The sequence below is a fragment of the Durio zibethinus genome, chromosome 3 (assembly GCF_047325235.1).
Source record: "Durio zibethinus cultivar Kanyao isolate XHJ-2024 chromosome 3, ASM4732523v1, whole genome shotgun sequence".
NCBI classification, from domain to species: domain Eukaryota; kingdom Viridiplantae; phylum Streptophyta; class Magnoliopsida; order Malvales; family Malvaceae; genus Durio; species Durio zibethinus.
In genome coordinates this window covers 7,981,492-7,994,353 of record NC_143164.1, presented here as the reverse complement: position 1 = coordinate 7,994,353, position 12,862 = coordinate 7,981,492, and the positions used below count along the sequence as shown (strand labels likewise).

Below are 12,862 nucleotides of genomic sequence, written 5' to 3'. Positions count from 1 at the left end.
CCATTGTCGCCATCGCTTCTCCACCGTCAATCATTGTTCTCCTTGCATCACCGCTACTACCAATGGCTTTGATTGCTTCTCCTATCCTTTTTTGTGTTTTATTTTGCTTTATTTTGCTGAATCTGACTATATATATTTTCTACAATGTGGCTTTGGCGTTGGGTTCCTCCTTCAGGGAAAAATTGTGTTTTTTTTTTCCTTTGATTTTTTTTGTTTGGGTTTTCTTTGAAAAGTGATAGAAAATTTTTTTATTTTATTTTGTTATTTTTTTTGGGTTGATAGTGGTTGTGGCTAAAGGTTTTGGTGGAGCTTGGGGTTTTAAAAGGGGTTGGTCTAAGTAAAAAATGGGCCATTTAAAAAGTAGTTCTAGGTAAATGTTGGTGCGGCTTGAGTCAATGGTGGGTTCTAGGTATGTGTCGGCTGGGTGTTTGCGTTTATGGTGCATGGGTGCGATGTTAAGGTAACGGCCGGTGTGGTGTGAGCACTAAATTGATGTGGACAAAGGTGCAGGGATTTAACTTAGTTTTATGTGCGAGGTTCTACGAGGCTTGTGAAAGCTAAGCGCGAGGATTGGGAGATGCAAGTATGGAAGGATTGTGCTGGGGGTTCTAAAGTGGGCAAGGTGTTTAGGTAGATTTGGGGTAGTGATTGAATAGGGTTATGGAGTAGCTGCAGGGGTTATAAAGTCGGGGCTTAGAAAGTCTATGTTGGGTAAGGACTAGGCAGTTTGGAGAACGTTGGTGCTTAGTGTTGTGTAGGCGTGGAGTAGCTGCTCAGGCTATAAAGCTGGCCAAATGAGGTCTAGGGATTTCAAGGGTGGAGATGGGTGTCGACCTTATTGTGTTTCCTTTTTTCTTTGGTTTTTATCTGGTCTCTTGTAACAACCATCCAAAATTTTCAGAGCAAGGTAGTGGGGCATGACACTAGGCAATTTGGCTTGTTGTAGTCTTGCTACACCAATGGTAAGGAAGTGGAGCAGTGGTTGCTAGCAGAGGGTAAGGTAGTTTTATTGTCTTCCACCTTTTTTTTGTAATTTAATTTTAATTGATAATTAATTTTTTTATAATTAATTAATTTTTTATTATATCTATTTTTTATTAATTTAATTAATCCTAAATGATAAATAATAATAATAAATTAAAATTAAAATAACTAATATGAAATAAGCTCGAATAAATCCAATTCGATTTAATATTTAAACTGGCTCAAATAAAAACAAGTAAATTAAGCATAAAAATCGAACATGTTTGAATTGATTCAAACAAAATTGGGTATCTACAAAATTTCATTAGTTAAAATATTAAAAAAAAATTTAGGATTTCTCTAATATTATGATAAAATTCTTAAAAATTCTTTCATCCTAAAAGTATCCAAAAAAACAAAATCCATTTGTTCCTTTAATGAAGTTCTATTGTCATATTAATTTAATATTTTATAGAAAAAAGTTTATACCAACATTTATTTTTTACTAAATAATTTACTAAAATGTAAAAAAATTTTATTGAAATATTTTCAAAATTTTTCCAACACTTTTAGTAACAGTTTTGTTTTAACTTCATTATTGGAATAATTTTTATATTTTTTCAAACTTTATAAAATTTACATGATACAAATAAAAAAAATTATAAATTATAAATTTATTTGTCTAACCCATATTTTTAGTTTTTTTTTTATATTTTCAAATAATTAAAATACATTCCTAATATAAAATTTTAAATATATGTAAATAAAAAATAAAAAAATAAAAAAGAAAATCAACAAATAACAGAAAAATTAAAACTAAAAAGAAAATGAAAAAAAAAAAAAGATAAAAATCAAAGAAAGAAAAAGAGTTGGCAACTTTTAATATATGACAAAGATAATTCGATCCTCAAATATAAATATTAACTCCAAAAGTATCTCTCAAATTATTTTTTAAGACAAAATTGATGTGATTAAGTACATTATAAGTAGGGGACTGTTTTAATTATTTGTATAAATATTTACTTTAAGGACTAATAGTTATAATCAATGCTTTGATTTAGCCACACAAAAAAAAAAAAAAAGAAACTAATAAATGAAGTTGTTTCATTTACATAGTTTAAGAAGGACAATTTAAATTTACAACCTCTTTTGTAAAAGAGGAAAAAAATAGCATGAAGTTTTAGGTTAAGATTCAACTACCAAGCACTCCCTTAATGCAACTACCAGGTACTGACTTAATCACTATAAAGAGGAAAAGGGCAAAAGAACAATTGGTTCACTAGATTGTCCATATGCAAATAAATAAAGAAATAGTGCATATGTTCCTTTCAATAAACTAAACCATGTAAAAAAAAACTTTTTTTTTTTCAATTTCTAAAATTTTCCAATCAAACTCCAAGAAAACTATAAAATTTGGACATTTTTGTAATGCCTACCTTGCAACAAAACATACAGGAATATGATGTAAGTCAAAGCTTCATTTTCTACTTGGTTTTTTACTTCTTTAATACTAGTTATTATAAAAGCACAAGTAAATACTAAAGTATAAACCAAAATATTGTCGAATTAAAAATAATTAAATAAATTCATCTTACATTTGATTATGTAGTTGATGCATCATCGTTTTATTCCAAGAGTAGGGTTCAAATCCAATTTTGTTCAAAAAAAATATATAATCTTAATTAAAAAATAATAGTTCTATACATAAGTAAAATTATACATTCAATGAACTTTTATTTTGAACATTTTATTGTTTGATACAATTTTACTTTTTGCATTCTAACACTTTTGATTTTTCTTTTTTTCAAACAAAAAATCATGTAGTAGGAGGGGTAAAGTAATACTAACAAAAAAACCTTAAGTAACGTTAATCCTAATCTACATATCTAACATATATAATGATTAATCCTAATATACATATCTAACACATATTTTCATCTCCTGTTGCCTAAAATTGTGATACGAGGACTGTCACATATGCAACATTCATTTGCCATGTAAGATCATTAAGTTGCCAAATATTCAATTTAAGTTGTTAGATCATTCAAGATTAATTATCCCCATTTTATGTCTTTCATCCGTTAGGGTTTAAAGTCAAGAATGCTCTATCTTTCATTCTTGATTCCCTCCTCAATACTTGTATTTCTCTTTCATTTATTTAAAAAAAAAAAAAAATTGTTCTATTTCCATATTCGAGAGACATTGAATCTTCAAAAAATCTTTATAGCTTGAAAAAAAATGAATTTGCATCATTTAAATTTTTCATATAAGTAATCGATTATCTTTTCTGTTCATTATTATTTATTTAATGCTTTCAAATTTTTTTTCCAAAAAAAACATATTCATCTAATATTTGATTATAAGTATAAATATTTTTTCAATTAATTTTTTTTAAAAAAATTCATTCTCTATATTGGATTTAAGTTTTTTTTATTTTTAACTCTATCGATGATTTATCAAGTACTCTCTTTTTCAATAATCTTTCTATGAAAAATATTTCATCAAAGTGTGTTATTTCCAATTGAAACAGAACAATCTTCCTCTGGTTTTAAAAATCCACTTGAACCAAAAAAAAAAAAAAAATTATTGTCATATTAGGTGATATCATCCACAAATTGATGTTACCTTTTGGTCATATCAAAAAATTTATATGGATGGTATCACCTAATATGACAATAATTCTTTATGTTCCATTTGGATATTATTTTTATTATCTGTCTTTTTTTTTTTTTGCTATTAAATACTTAAGATAATAAATAGAAGAAAAAGGCAATTTTGATTAAATGTAATATTATTTCGAATATAATTGTTTTGTTTAACCGTTATTTTTCTAAATTTTTTCTTTTTTTTATTTTTATTAGTTTCTGTACAATTAAAAAATTAATAATAATAAAAAAATTATATTTTATTAAAATAAATAAATGATTGACGCTACACATCTTATGTGTAATAGAATTCAAAGAGAATTTTACCTTCAATTGCTTCGTATTTGAAAAACATTTAATGCTGCGTTTGCAGGCCCCTAATTGCACTATTCTTTCAGTTCTCAATTTGAGGCAAAAAGATTAAGTGAACCGCTGAATTTTAAAATAGTGGACCGTCCTTCTATAATTTTAATGTAAAATTGAAATGTAAAAAAAAATAAAATTTATGTTGTGCCCAAAATGTACTTTTTAATTTTTTTTGGCTTTCAAAAATAAAAAATAAAATATTAATTTTATAAATAACAAGGATTCCAATTTCCACCTATTTTACATTGCAAATTGTGTGAAGAACACTCATTCATTGTGGGCGGTGAATGGTGCTGACCGATGAAAGCACAGTTGTAAACGGGCCGTGCGAAGTGCGAACTCAATGAAAGCCCGTGACTGCGTTACCAAAACCAGCCACGCTCCCCTATGGCCGGAGACCCTAATCACGTGATTCTCAATCAAATACCGTACACGTGGCGCCTTATTGTGTGAGCCTCGCGCCAACTGTTCACCGCATACGTGCTCTCCACGCTGATGGCCACGTGCCCTCTCCCTTCTGATATTACCTTTAGAATTAATAAGTACTACCAAAAAAAATTCAATGACATATTCTTCCTATATTTTTTTTGCTTTCCAATGTATATGTAAATATTTCACAAATAAATTAGTAGAAGAATAAAGAGGAAAACCATTGGTATTAAAGTATTTTTTTGTTAAATATATTTTTTATTTAGAAAAAGTAATTCTTTTTTATTTTAAGCAAAATATCATATATATATATATATATTCAGAGTTTTTTTTTTTTTAAAGGAGATAAAATCCTACAATAAAGGAGAAAGAAGGAGGTTGGAGTCGAACTTCAACTTTGATATCTTTTAAAGGTTTTATTAGCCATTAGCTCAAGAAACTGAAATTTTAATTTTGATTTATTCATATAATTACTTTTAAAAAATAATATTTAATAATATGTGATTCAAACATCTAACACCTATAATATTTTATATATCCTCACATTACAGTCTTTTATATACAAAAAATTTTGAATTAAATACTCTGATTGCATTAAATTAAAATTAAAAACATTTATCTTAAAAATTTACTATCATAAAGTTATTATCTTATACAATTTTTGAGTTTTGATTTCATGATGAGTTCCATCTTGTGAGAGTTACCATGAAATTTTAATGTGGCATATCTCATAATTATAAAATTTTAATTCATAATAAATAGATAAATTTTATTTTAAATATTTCAATTAAATAAATTTGATTTCAATTAAATTTTATAATTGTAATTAAATCACGTTGAAGTTTCATGATAATTCTCATGAAATAGATCAAAATTTTAAAATCCTTAATAAGACCTAGCCAATTAATGTTACACAAAAATCTTAAACCTAGCTTGCCCCGGATCTAACTTCAGAGGTGTTCAATTCAAAAGCTTCCAAAAGCAAACTGTTAGAAGGAAATTAAGGAAAGGGAGAGGTGAAGGGCTGCCACTATGAAAATAAAACTTGTCCAAATAATAGGAACAGCAATGTATAAACAAAGAGGGTCGTGAGGGAGGGACCATTGGTTCCGATGCTTTTGCATTTGCATGTGATATGTTCCTTTTAAATTTTGACAAAGGGTCCACCTCCCTTTCCTCAAATATAGCCTTCTTCCATTAATTAATTTTCTTTTTAGGGTTTTAATATTTAAATTTCTCAAAACCCTAGATTATGGCCACTGTTGCATTGTCGGTGGATCCAATGTGCTTCCTCACATGCCAAAAGGCTTAAAATATCCTCAGTTACCCACCTAAACTAAATGAAACAAAGTAGAAAGTGGAAATATTTTCATGCTTATAATGAGGGTCACAATAATTTTATACTATGTTCTTAAAGATCTGCCAAGGAGACATTTAATAACTCTAATTTTATGGGCTAATTAATTCTAGTGGGTCCTAAGATTTTATAATAAAGCTTCAAATGTTGGTACCACTCAAAACTAAGTTTATAAAATACTTTTAATGATTATAAAATTAAAATTGCATTATATTGTTGGATATTGGATTTTGTTACCGTATTTTATTTAATTTTTTTGTCATTGTATTTTAATTTCGTTGATTTGTGACAAAAAAAATTAGCGTTGAACTATTCCATTAATGTAAATGATAAATTTTTATTTTAAAATATGGTGATATAATTAAATAAAATTAAAATACAATGATAAAATCAATATTAACTCATAATCTAATGATAAATTTAAATTATTCCCGTATTTTTTTAATGAATGCAATTAAATTTTTTACAATGAAAAGCATGTGGTAATTGAAGGAGAGGACATTTGGTATAGGAAAATGAGAAGGGAATCATGGTATCCATTCCAAGCTTAATTTTTCCGCTCTTTGATAGTTGCAATCAAGAAGGATGCTTATGGGGATATGTACGACCCCTGCAAATCAAAGAGAAACCGACCTTTGATCTTGGATTTGTGGGCCTGCCAATAACCACCGACATTGGCAACAATTTGGTCGAATGTGTAGTATTAATAAATCTGGCCATTTTAAATGATTTAATTGATCAATGGTTGTAATCATTCATCACGGTAGTCTATATGCCAGGCCAATTATTATTTTTTGGTTGATTTGTTCAATAATGGAGTTTGGACCCACAGAGAGTACATGTTCATAATTGCAGCAGATATCATATATTCTTGGTGACAGACTAGTTTAGTTGGGTATCTTTTCCAATGGGGACAGGCCAAGCCACTTCTGTAGATGTTGCCTCCTTTGATAACGTATACAGTCAAGGTGCTTCTTGTACCATTGGCAGGCATGGGATGGTGCATAAATGTTTCTTAGATTTTATCTACAATAGCAAATATATATTTTTCTTTTTTGTCATTTAAATTAATTTTTTTACATGTGAAAAGTCTACATAAAATCTAAACTCTAAATTTTAAAATAAAAATATCACATTAAAAATTTTATTAAACTATAGGGATCAAATATGACATTATTTTTAATCAAGTTAAATTGGCAACCTTAATTCTAACTTTTAAACTCATTTATTCCGGCTAATTAAGTTGATTAAAATAAAAGATAAATTTTACATTTTACGCACCCCTCCCTAAGATAGATAAGCAGAAATCTTTTGATTTTGTAGTCTGACTATAAGGATATTTTATTTTTATTAATAAATATTTTAATTAAAAAAAAAAAAAAAAAAACAAACTTTACATGATGCCATAATGCTAGGCCATAAGTCCATAATTAAGTCATGGATTCTGGTTAATTTCCTCTCACAATTCCCAACAAGTACTTCTCCATCTTACATGATTAACTAAAGAGACAACATCTATTTTGTGACACCCAAATCCCTGCCTTAAGACCAGATAATAATGCATACAAAACAAGGTCAAAACTATGACTTTCACCTGTCCTTTACGCTATACAAAACAAAAAATGATGATTGCTTAGAGTTCTGATGTTCCTAACAATTGGCCGTTAAAATGGGGCTTGGAACACCAAAACGACACGTTAACCAAAGGAAAGAAAACTAAATATGCAATAGCGGCAATGCCAAACCAAAAAGTTTCATCATATGCATCGTTTAATCTCTCAATCGGTTCAATTTGCAAGTAACTAATCATGGCTTTTTTAACGGACAGAAAAGGAAACTTAACTTGTCAGTTGGTGTGCGTTTGCGTGGGTTTGTTTTCTATGACAAAACATTGGATGTTAGATAGATTAGAACAAGTTTTGATTGGCTTAGACAATGCATGATGTTCAAGTAAGGTAGTAGACTTGCTATCTTGTTACTTAAGTCAATCAACTCTGCTTGAAAACCCTGCTATAAGAAGGTTAAAGAGTCAACTAATTTGATAAGGTATGTATGTTAGGTTGTGGCATCATCATTTTTGGGATGAAGATCGTTCTCTTTAACAAAAGTATTATTTTACTTCATAAATGTAATTGTGATTTAATAAAATTTCTTATTTATCTATACATAAAAGATTTTATATTTAACCAATAAACGTTGGTTTAAGTGAAAAAAAATTTGTTTATTTTTATTATCCCGAATTAAAATATTATTTAAAAATAAAATTTACATTTGATGCATTATTTTCACAAAATTAACATTTGAGTCTATTAATTATCACTTATATGAATTCAACATAATCAAATTAATACCGAATATCCATTTATTTACTATTTACTGTCATCCTTTTTAATTTCTCTAGAGATGAAAAAAAAAAAAACTAATAAATGAAAGCAAACAAGGTGTGTTTTTTAATTTTGATTGAAATGCTGAGTTTTGATTTATAGAAAGCTAATGGAGAGCATAAATCAAATCGTCTAATTGGGCTGGGAATAATTTAGAACTGGATTATGGGCTTTCCTAATACATTTTACAGGGGTTTAATTTGTATTTGGGTCAGTAAGTTGGGCTAATTGGTAAAAGAGTAGGGCAATACGAGGATACATGCCTAAGGTTTTTCTTTAACAAATATTATATATTTAAAAAAAAAAAAAAGAAAATAAATTATTCATCCTTCTCGAGATCTTAAATTTGAAATTTATCGATGATTATTTATTGAGATAATCTTAAATATATAATCTGTAATCATCTACCTTGAGTTATCAGATACGATACATCTTACTTTGATTTAAAAAATTAAGTATTACAAATATATATATATAATTTTGTTTTCATTACTACTATTGATGAAAAAAAGTCAACATACACTGAAGATCACAAGGAGATAGAAAAAGTCTCTTTCCAAGGCTCCACCTCTAAATGCCAAAAAATAGCAAGGAGTGATATATTTTTCTAAGATAAATTAAAACTACTCTTAAGATCGTCAATTTTTTTGGTAAGTTCATGCATGAAACCACTTTGCCACTACTTTCCATTTATTTTATTTTATATTATTTTGAGATCAAAGTATTTCACTAATAATTTTTTATTATAGTTTTAAATTATTCAACTATAATAAAAAATTACTAAAAGTCATCCATTTATAAATCTGTAAATTTCATATAATATTTGATAAAATTACACATTTGTAAATTATAATAATATTTTGTTTTTTACGATGAAAGCTCGTATGCTTTCATATTTTATTTTTATTAATTATCTAAGTAAAATATTAAAACAAGACATGGTACACGCTGTAAAATATTACACTCAAGGGATCTTTAATATTAAAATGGTTAAATCATTTATGAAAATCATAAATAAAAAATAAAAGTCAGTTCAAGGTCTAATTTTTAATTAACATTTACATAGATTAGATTCCTTGTCTTGGTTGGTGCCTTGTTGACATAGCTAAGGACCAATTTCACACGGAATAGAAAAAGCCCACGTCCAAATTGGACCACACTATTTTTCCTCTTCTTGTGTAAAAGAGTCCTAAGTTCCATCCAATAAATTCATCAAATCTCTGTATAGAGCTCACAATTTAAAAATATAATATAAATATGATAAAAAAATAAAATATAGAAGTAACATAATTTAAAATTTTAATAATTATTATATATACATTTAATAAAAATAAAAAATAAATATTTTATAATTATATATAAATTATAATATATTATTTTTATATAAAATACAATATAAATATATAAATTATAATATTTTATTTCATACATATTATCAGATTTGCACCGGCATTGCTTAATATTTTCTTAACTGTCAAAAGTTCCTAGAACCGCCCCTCTCTGTTTCCTCATCACTTAGCCTACGCGCTACTGTTGGAAAATAAACCTCACATGCCCAATTTTTTTTGGTTTTCGGTTTAATTTATTACTATTATTGCGACTAAAAGAACTTATTTATAAAATGTTATAAAAAATTATTGTGAAAAATTATTATTTTAAAAATTTTAATATTTGATATATTATTATTGATTAATTGTCCATCTTCAAAATTGAATCCAAAATTCCATATTACAATCTAAAATTCAACCATTCTTTTTATTGTGTCCTTTTAAAAATAATATCACAAATTAAATGCAAAGACTAGTTGTTCCGGACCTTATAAAATTCAATCTATGTCAAATTAAAAAAAAAAAAAATTCCCTAAATTTTTTATTTTCATAAAGACATGGGTAAACAAGGAAAAAAAACACCATGGATGAATTAACTATTTTCTTTTATTTTAATATTTTTGCGTGTCCACTAGTAGGACGAGTACATTTCTTCTCCAACTCAAGCAAGTGGCCTAAACTACCCACTAAGAGTAGTTACCCTGGTGTCGAGTATTGCTTCCAATCGGAACCATGTTTGCTTACATCCGCAGTTCTGAGTTATTCTCTCTCTTCCTCTTCATATATAAACAAAAGAAACCTTTTTTAAGTATTAACAGACTTTCTACCAATTTTTCAGCTTTTGGTCTTTTTCTACTTCTATAAATATAATAAACCCAAATCAATCACAAAAAGCCTGTAGGACTCTTGTTGAACCTTCCTTTCTCATCTTGGTAATATCTTGTGTTCTTTTCTGTTTTGTTGTTCTGTTCCTTTAACTGTTCTGGTTTGTAAACTTGAACAACATTATGTTCTTGGTCTTTAGGCTTCCTTGATTTGTTTTCTCCTTTACTTGATTTAGTTCAACTGGAATCAACATATGATCAGTTGGGTCACTCTTAGTTTCTGTTTTTTTAAGAGTTTTGATAACTTTGAACTATAAATAGTTTGATTTAACTGCATGATGGTGTGTTTTCTTAATGAGTTTTTGCTTGTTGAACTGGAATATTCGCCAACTACTATATTTTTCTCCCCTTGGCTTTGGAAAATTTGTGGAGTTGATTCGATAATCTGCATGAACTGAATTTTATTGATGACTTGTTTTTCATTATGCTATATTTATTGCTTTATTTTCTTAAATGGGTTTTTGGAGTTAATGTTTGTTGTTAAAAAATTGACCTGCAAAGCATATGATTTTTCTTTTTTGAATTGAGGATGCTGGAATATATGGTGAATGGATGTAAACAGTTCAAATTGCATTGGAAAAGCGTTGAATAACTTGATCATAATCTCCTTATGAAAGATACATGCATTTGAGTGTTTATAGTTTTGTAAAACTTGCTTTCTGCAGGAGTGGCTGCTAATTAGAGACCTCAGTTTACATATTATAAATTTGATACAGTAATTGGATGCCAGATTTTGTATTTGAAATCTAGTTGTATTTGAGAATGCCCTAAAATTCAGAGAACTGATGACCATGACTTGCTATTCTGTTAAAGAAGTTAGGTTATAAACTTGGCATTCATTAAGTTTAAGCCGCATGACTTTGTTCCTTCATATCAAATGTCTGATGGCATCAAGGAACTATGATAAACATACCCCTTTAGTTCTTTCTTTCCTTCTGTGTGGTTGTAAACTTGGTGGATTCAATTTATTGATTGAACAACATATTGAAAAAATAGTCTGAAAGTGTTTTGTATTGAGGTAGAAAGAATCTGATGGATCAGTACTGTTCTTGTACTTTTTTCAGTCCAATCAACACTTGAGCAGATTAGCCCCTTTCTTATATTTATGAGATATGCCATTACTGCACGTCTTAGCTGTTCATGGATTCCTCCATTGGTTTTATTGAATCATTAATGCTTTATATTGTTATCGTGTCCATAAGTTTTGAGTAAATTTGATGAAAGATGCTGATCAGACTCTTTGTTACTTTTCAATTGCAGACGTCAACCATTCTTTGTTGATTGCGCTGTGAAAGATATTCAAAGTTGGTGAAAATAGTCTTTATGTTTCAAGCCATTGTTAATTAAATCATGCAGTTATATCATCATCCATACTCATTGGACAGCCAAAAGGTCAGACTCGCTTTGGAAGAGAAAGGCATTGATTACACCTCATTTCATGTCAATCCTATTGTTGGCAAGAACATGGACTCCTCGTTCTTCAGGATGAATTCTAGTGCCAAACTCCCTGTTTTCAAGAATGGTTCTCATATAATTTTCGACACAGTTGAAATAACCCTGTATGTTCTATCCTTCATTGACAATTTTTATCCACTTAAAACCTTCTGTGCACTTGGATGTAATTTCAAACTTGCATTGACAACCACTAGAATTTTCTACTGTTGCTTACTAATGACTTATAATGTGTGTAAGATATATGCAGGTACATTGAAAGAATTGCAGTTGTCTCTGTTGGTAACAATGGCAATGCCTTAAGCAGCGAAGAAGTAAAAGAGTGGATGCTCAAGATACAAGAATGGAACCCCAAGTATTTCACTCTGTCAAACATTCCAGACAAGTATCGCCTCTTTGTTTCTAAATTCATAAGGAAGGTGGTGATTGCTCGGATGGCTGAATCTCCAGACCTAGCTAGTGCTTACCACTGTAAACTCAGGGAAGCATATGAGACCGAGGAGAAGCTGAAAAACCCTGATGTTCCGAAAAGGAGCAAAGAACATCTGGTTCAACTACTTGATGAAGTTGAAACAAAGCTGAATGAAACAACATATTTAGTAGGGCACGAGTTCACCATGGCAGATGTGATGCTCATTCCAGTGCTAGCTCGCTTAGTACTCCTGGATTTGGAAGATGAGTATATAAATAGTAGACCAAACATTGCAGAGTACTGGAGTTTGGTGCAAAAAAGGCCTAGCTATAAGAAGGTAATAGGAAGGTATTTTAGTGGCTGGAGGAAGCGCAAAACTCTAATAAAAACTTGGTGCTTTCTTCATATCAGAAATTTGCTGAAGAGATATTGATTAAGGACTGTGGGTTAGAGGTGACAGGATAAGGTAAGTGTAAATTGAGATGCGTAAAATGAGTTGGAAAGAAAAATTTGCAATTGTATTTATTTTTCTTCTTGTTATCCTTTAAATTACAGGATTTTTGTTCTCTTTCGGCTTTTGTTAAATGTAAACCGGTGAAAGAAAAGAAAGGTCGGTATAAATGTTGAATTGATGTTAAGTCT

At 28.8% G+C, this 12,862-nt stretch overlaps 1 protein-coding gene across 1 annotated transcript; it reads left to right on the top strand.

Annotated features, from left to right (window-relative positions):
• Window positions 1-10,264: 10,264 nt before the first annotated feature.
• On the top strand, window positions 10,265-12,858 carry LOC111298584 (glutathione S-transferase TCHQD). Its single transcript, XM_022893315.2, has 3 exons — window positions 10,265-10,404; window positions 11,617-11,915; window positions 12,059-12,858. The coding sequence occupies exons 2-3, from the start codon at window positions 11,707-11,709 to the stop codon at window positions 12,651-12,653; spliced, it is 804 nt and encodes a 267-aa protein (XP_022749050.1). The 5' UTR covers window positions 10,265-10,404; window positions 11,617-11,706; the 3' UTR covers window positions 12,654-12,858.
• The last annotated feature ends 4 nt before the right edge of the window (window positions 12,859-12,862 follow it).

Coding starts and splice junctions, on each gene's coding strand:
- LOC111298584 (XM_022893315.2), top strand. CDS start 11,707: ATGCAGTTATATCATCATCCATACTCATTGGACAGCCAAAAGGTCAGA. Junction 11,916..12,058: donor GACACAGTTGAAATAACCCT/GTATGTTCTATC, acceptor AGATATATGCAG/GTACATTGAAAGAATTGCAG.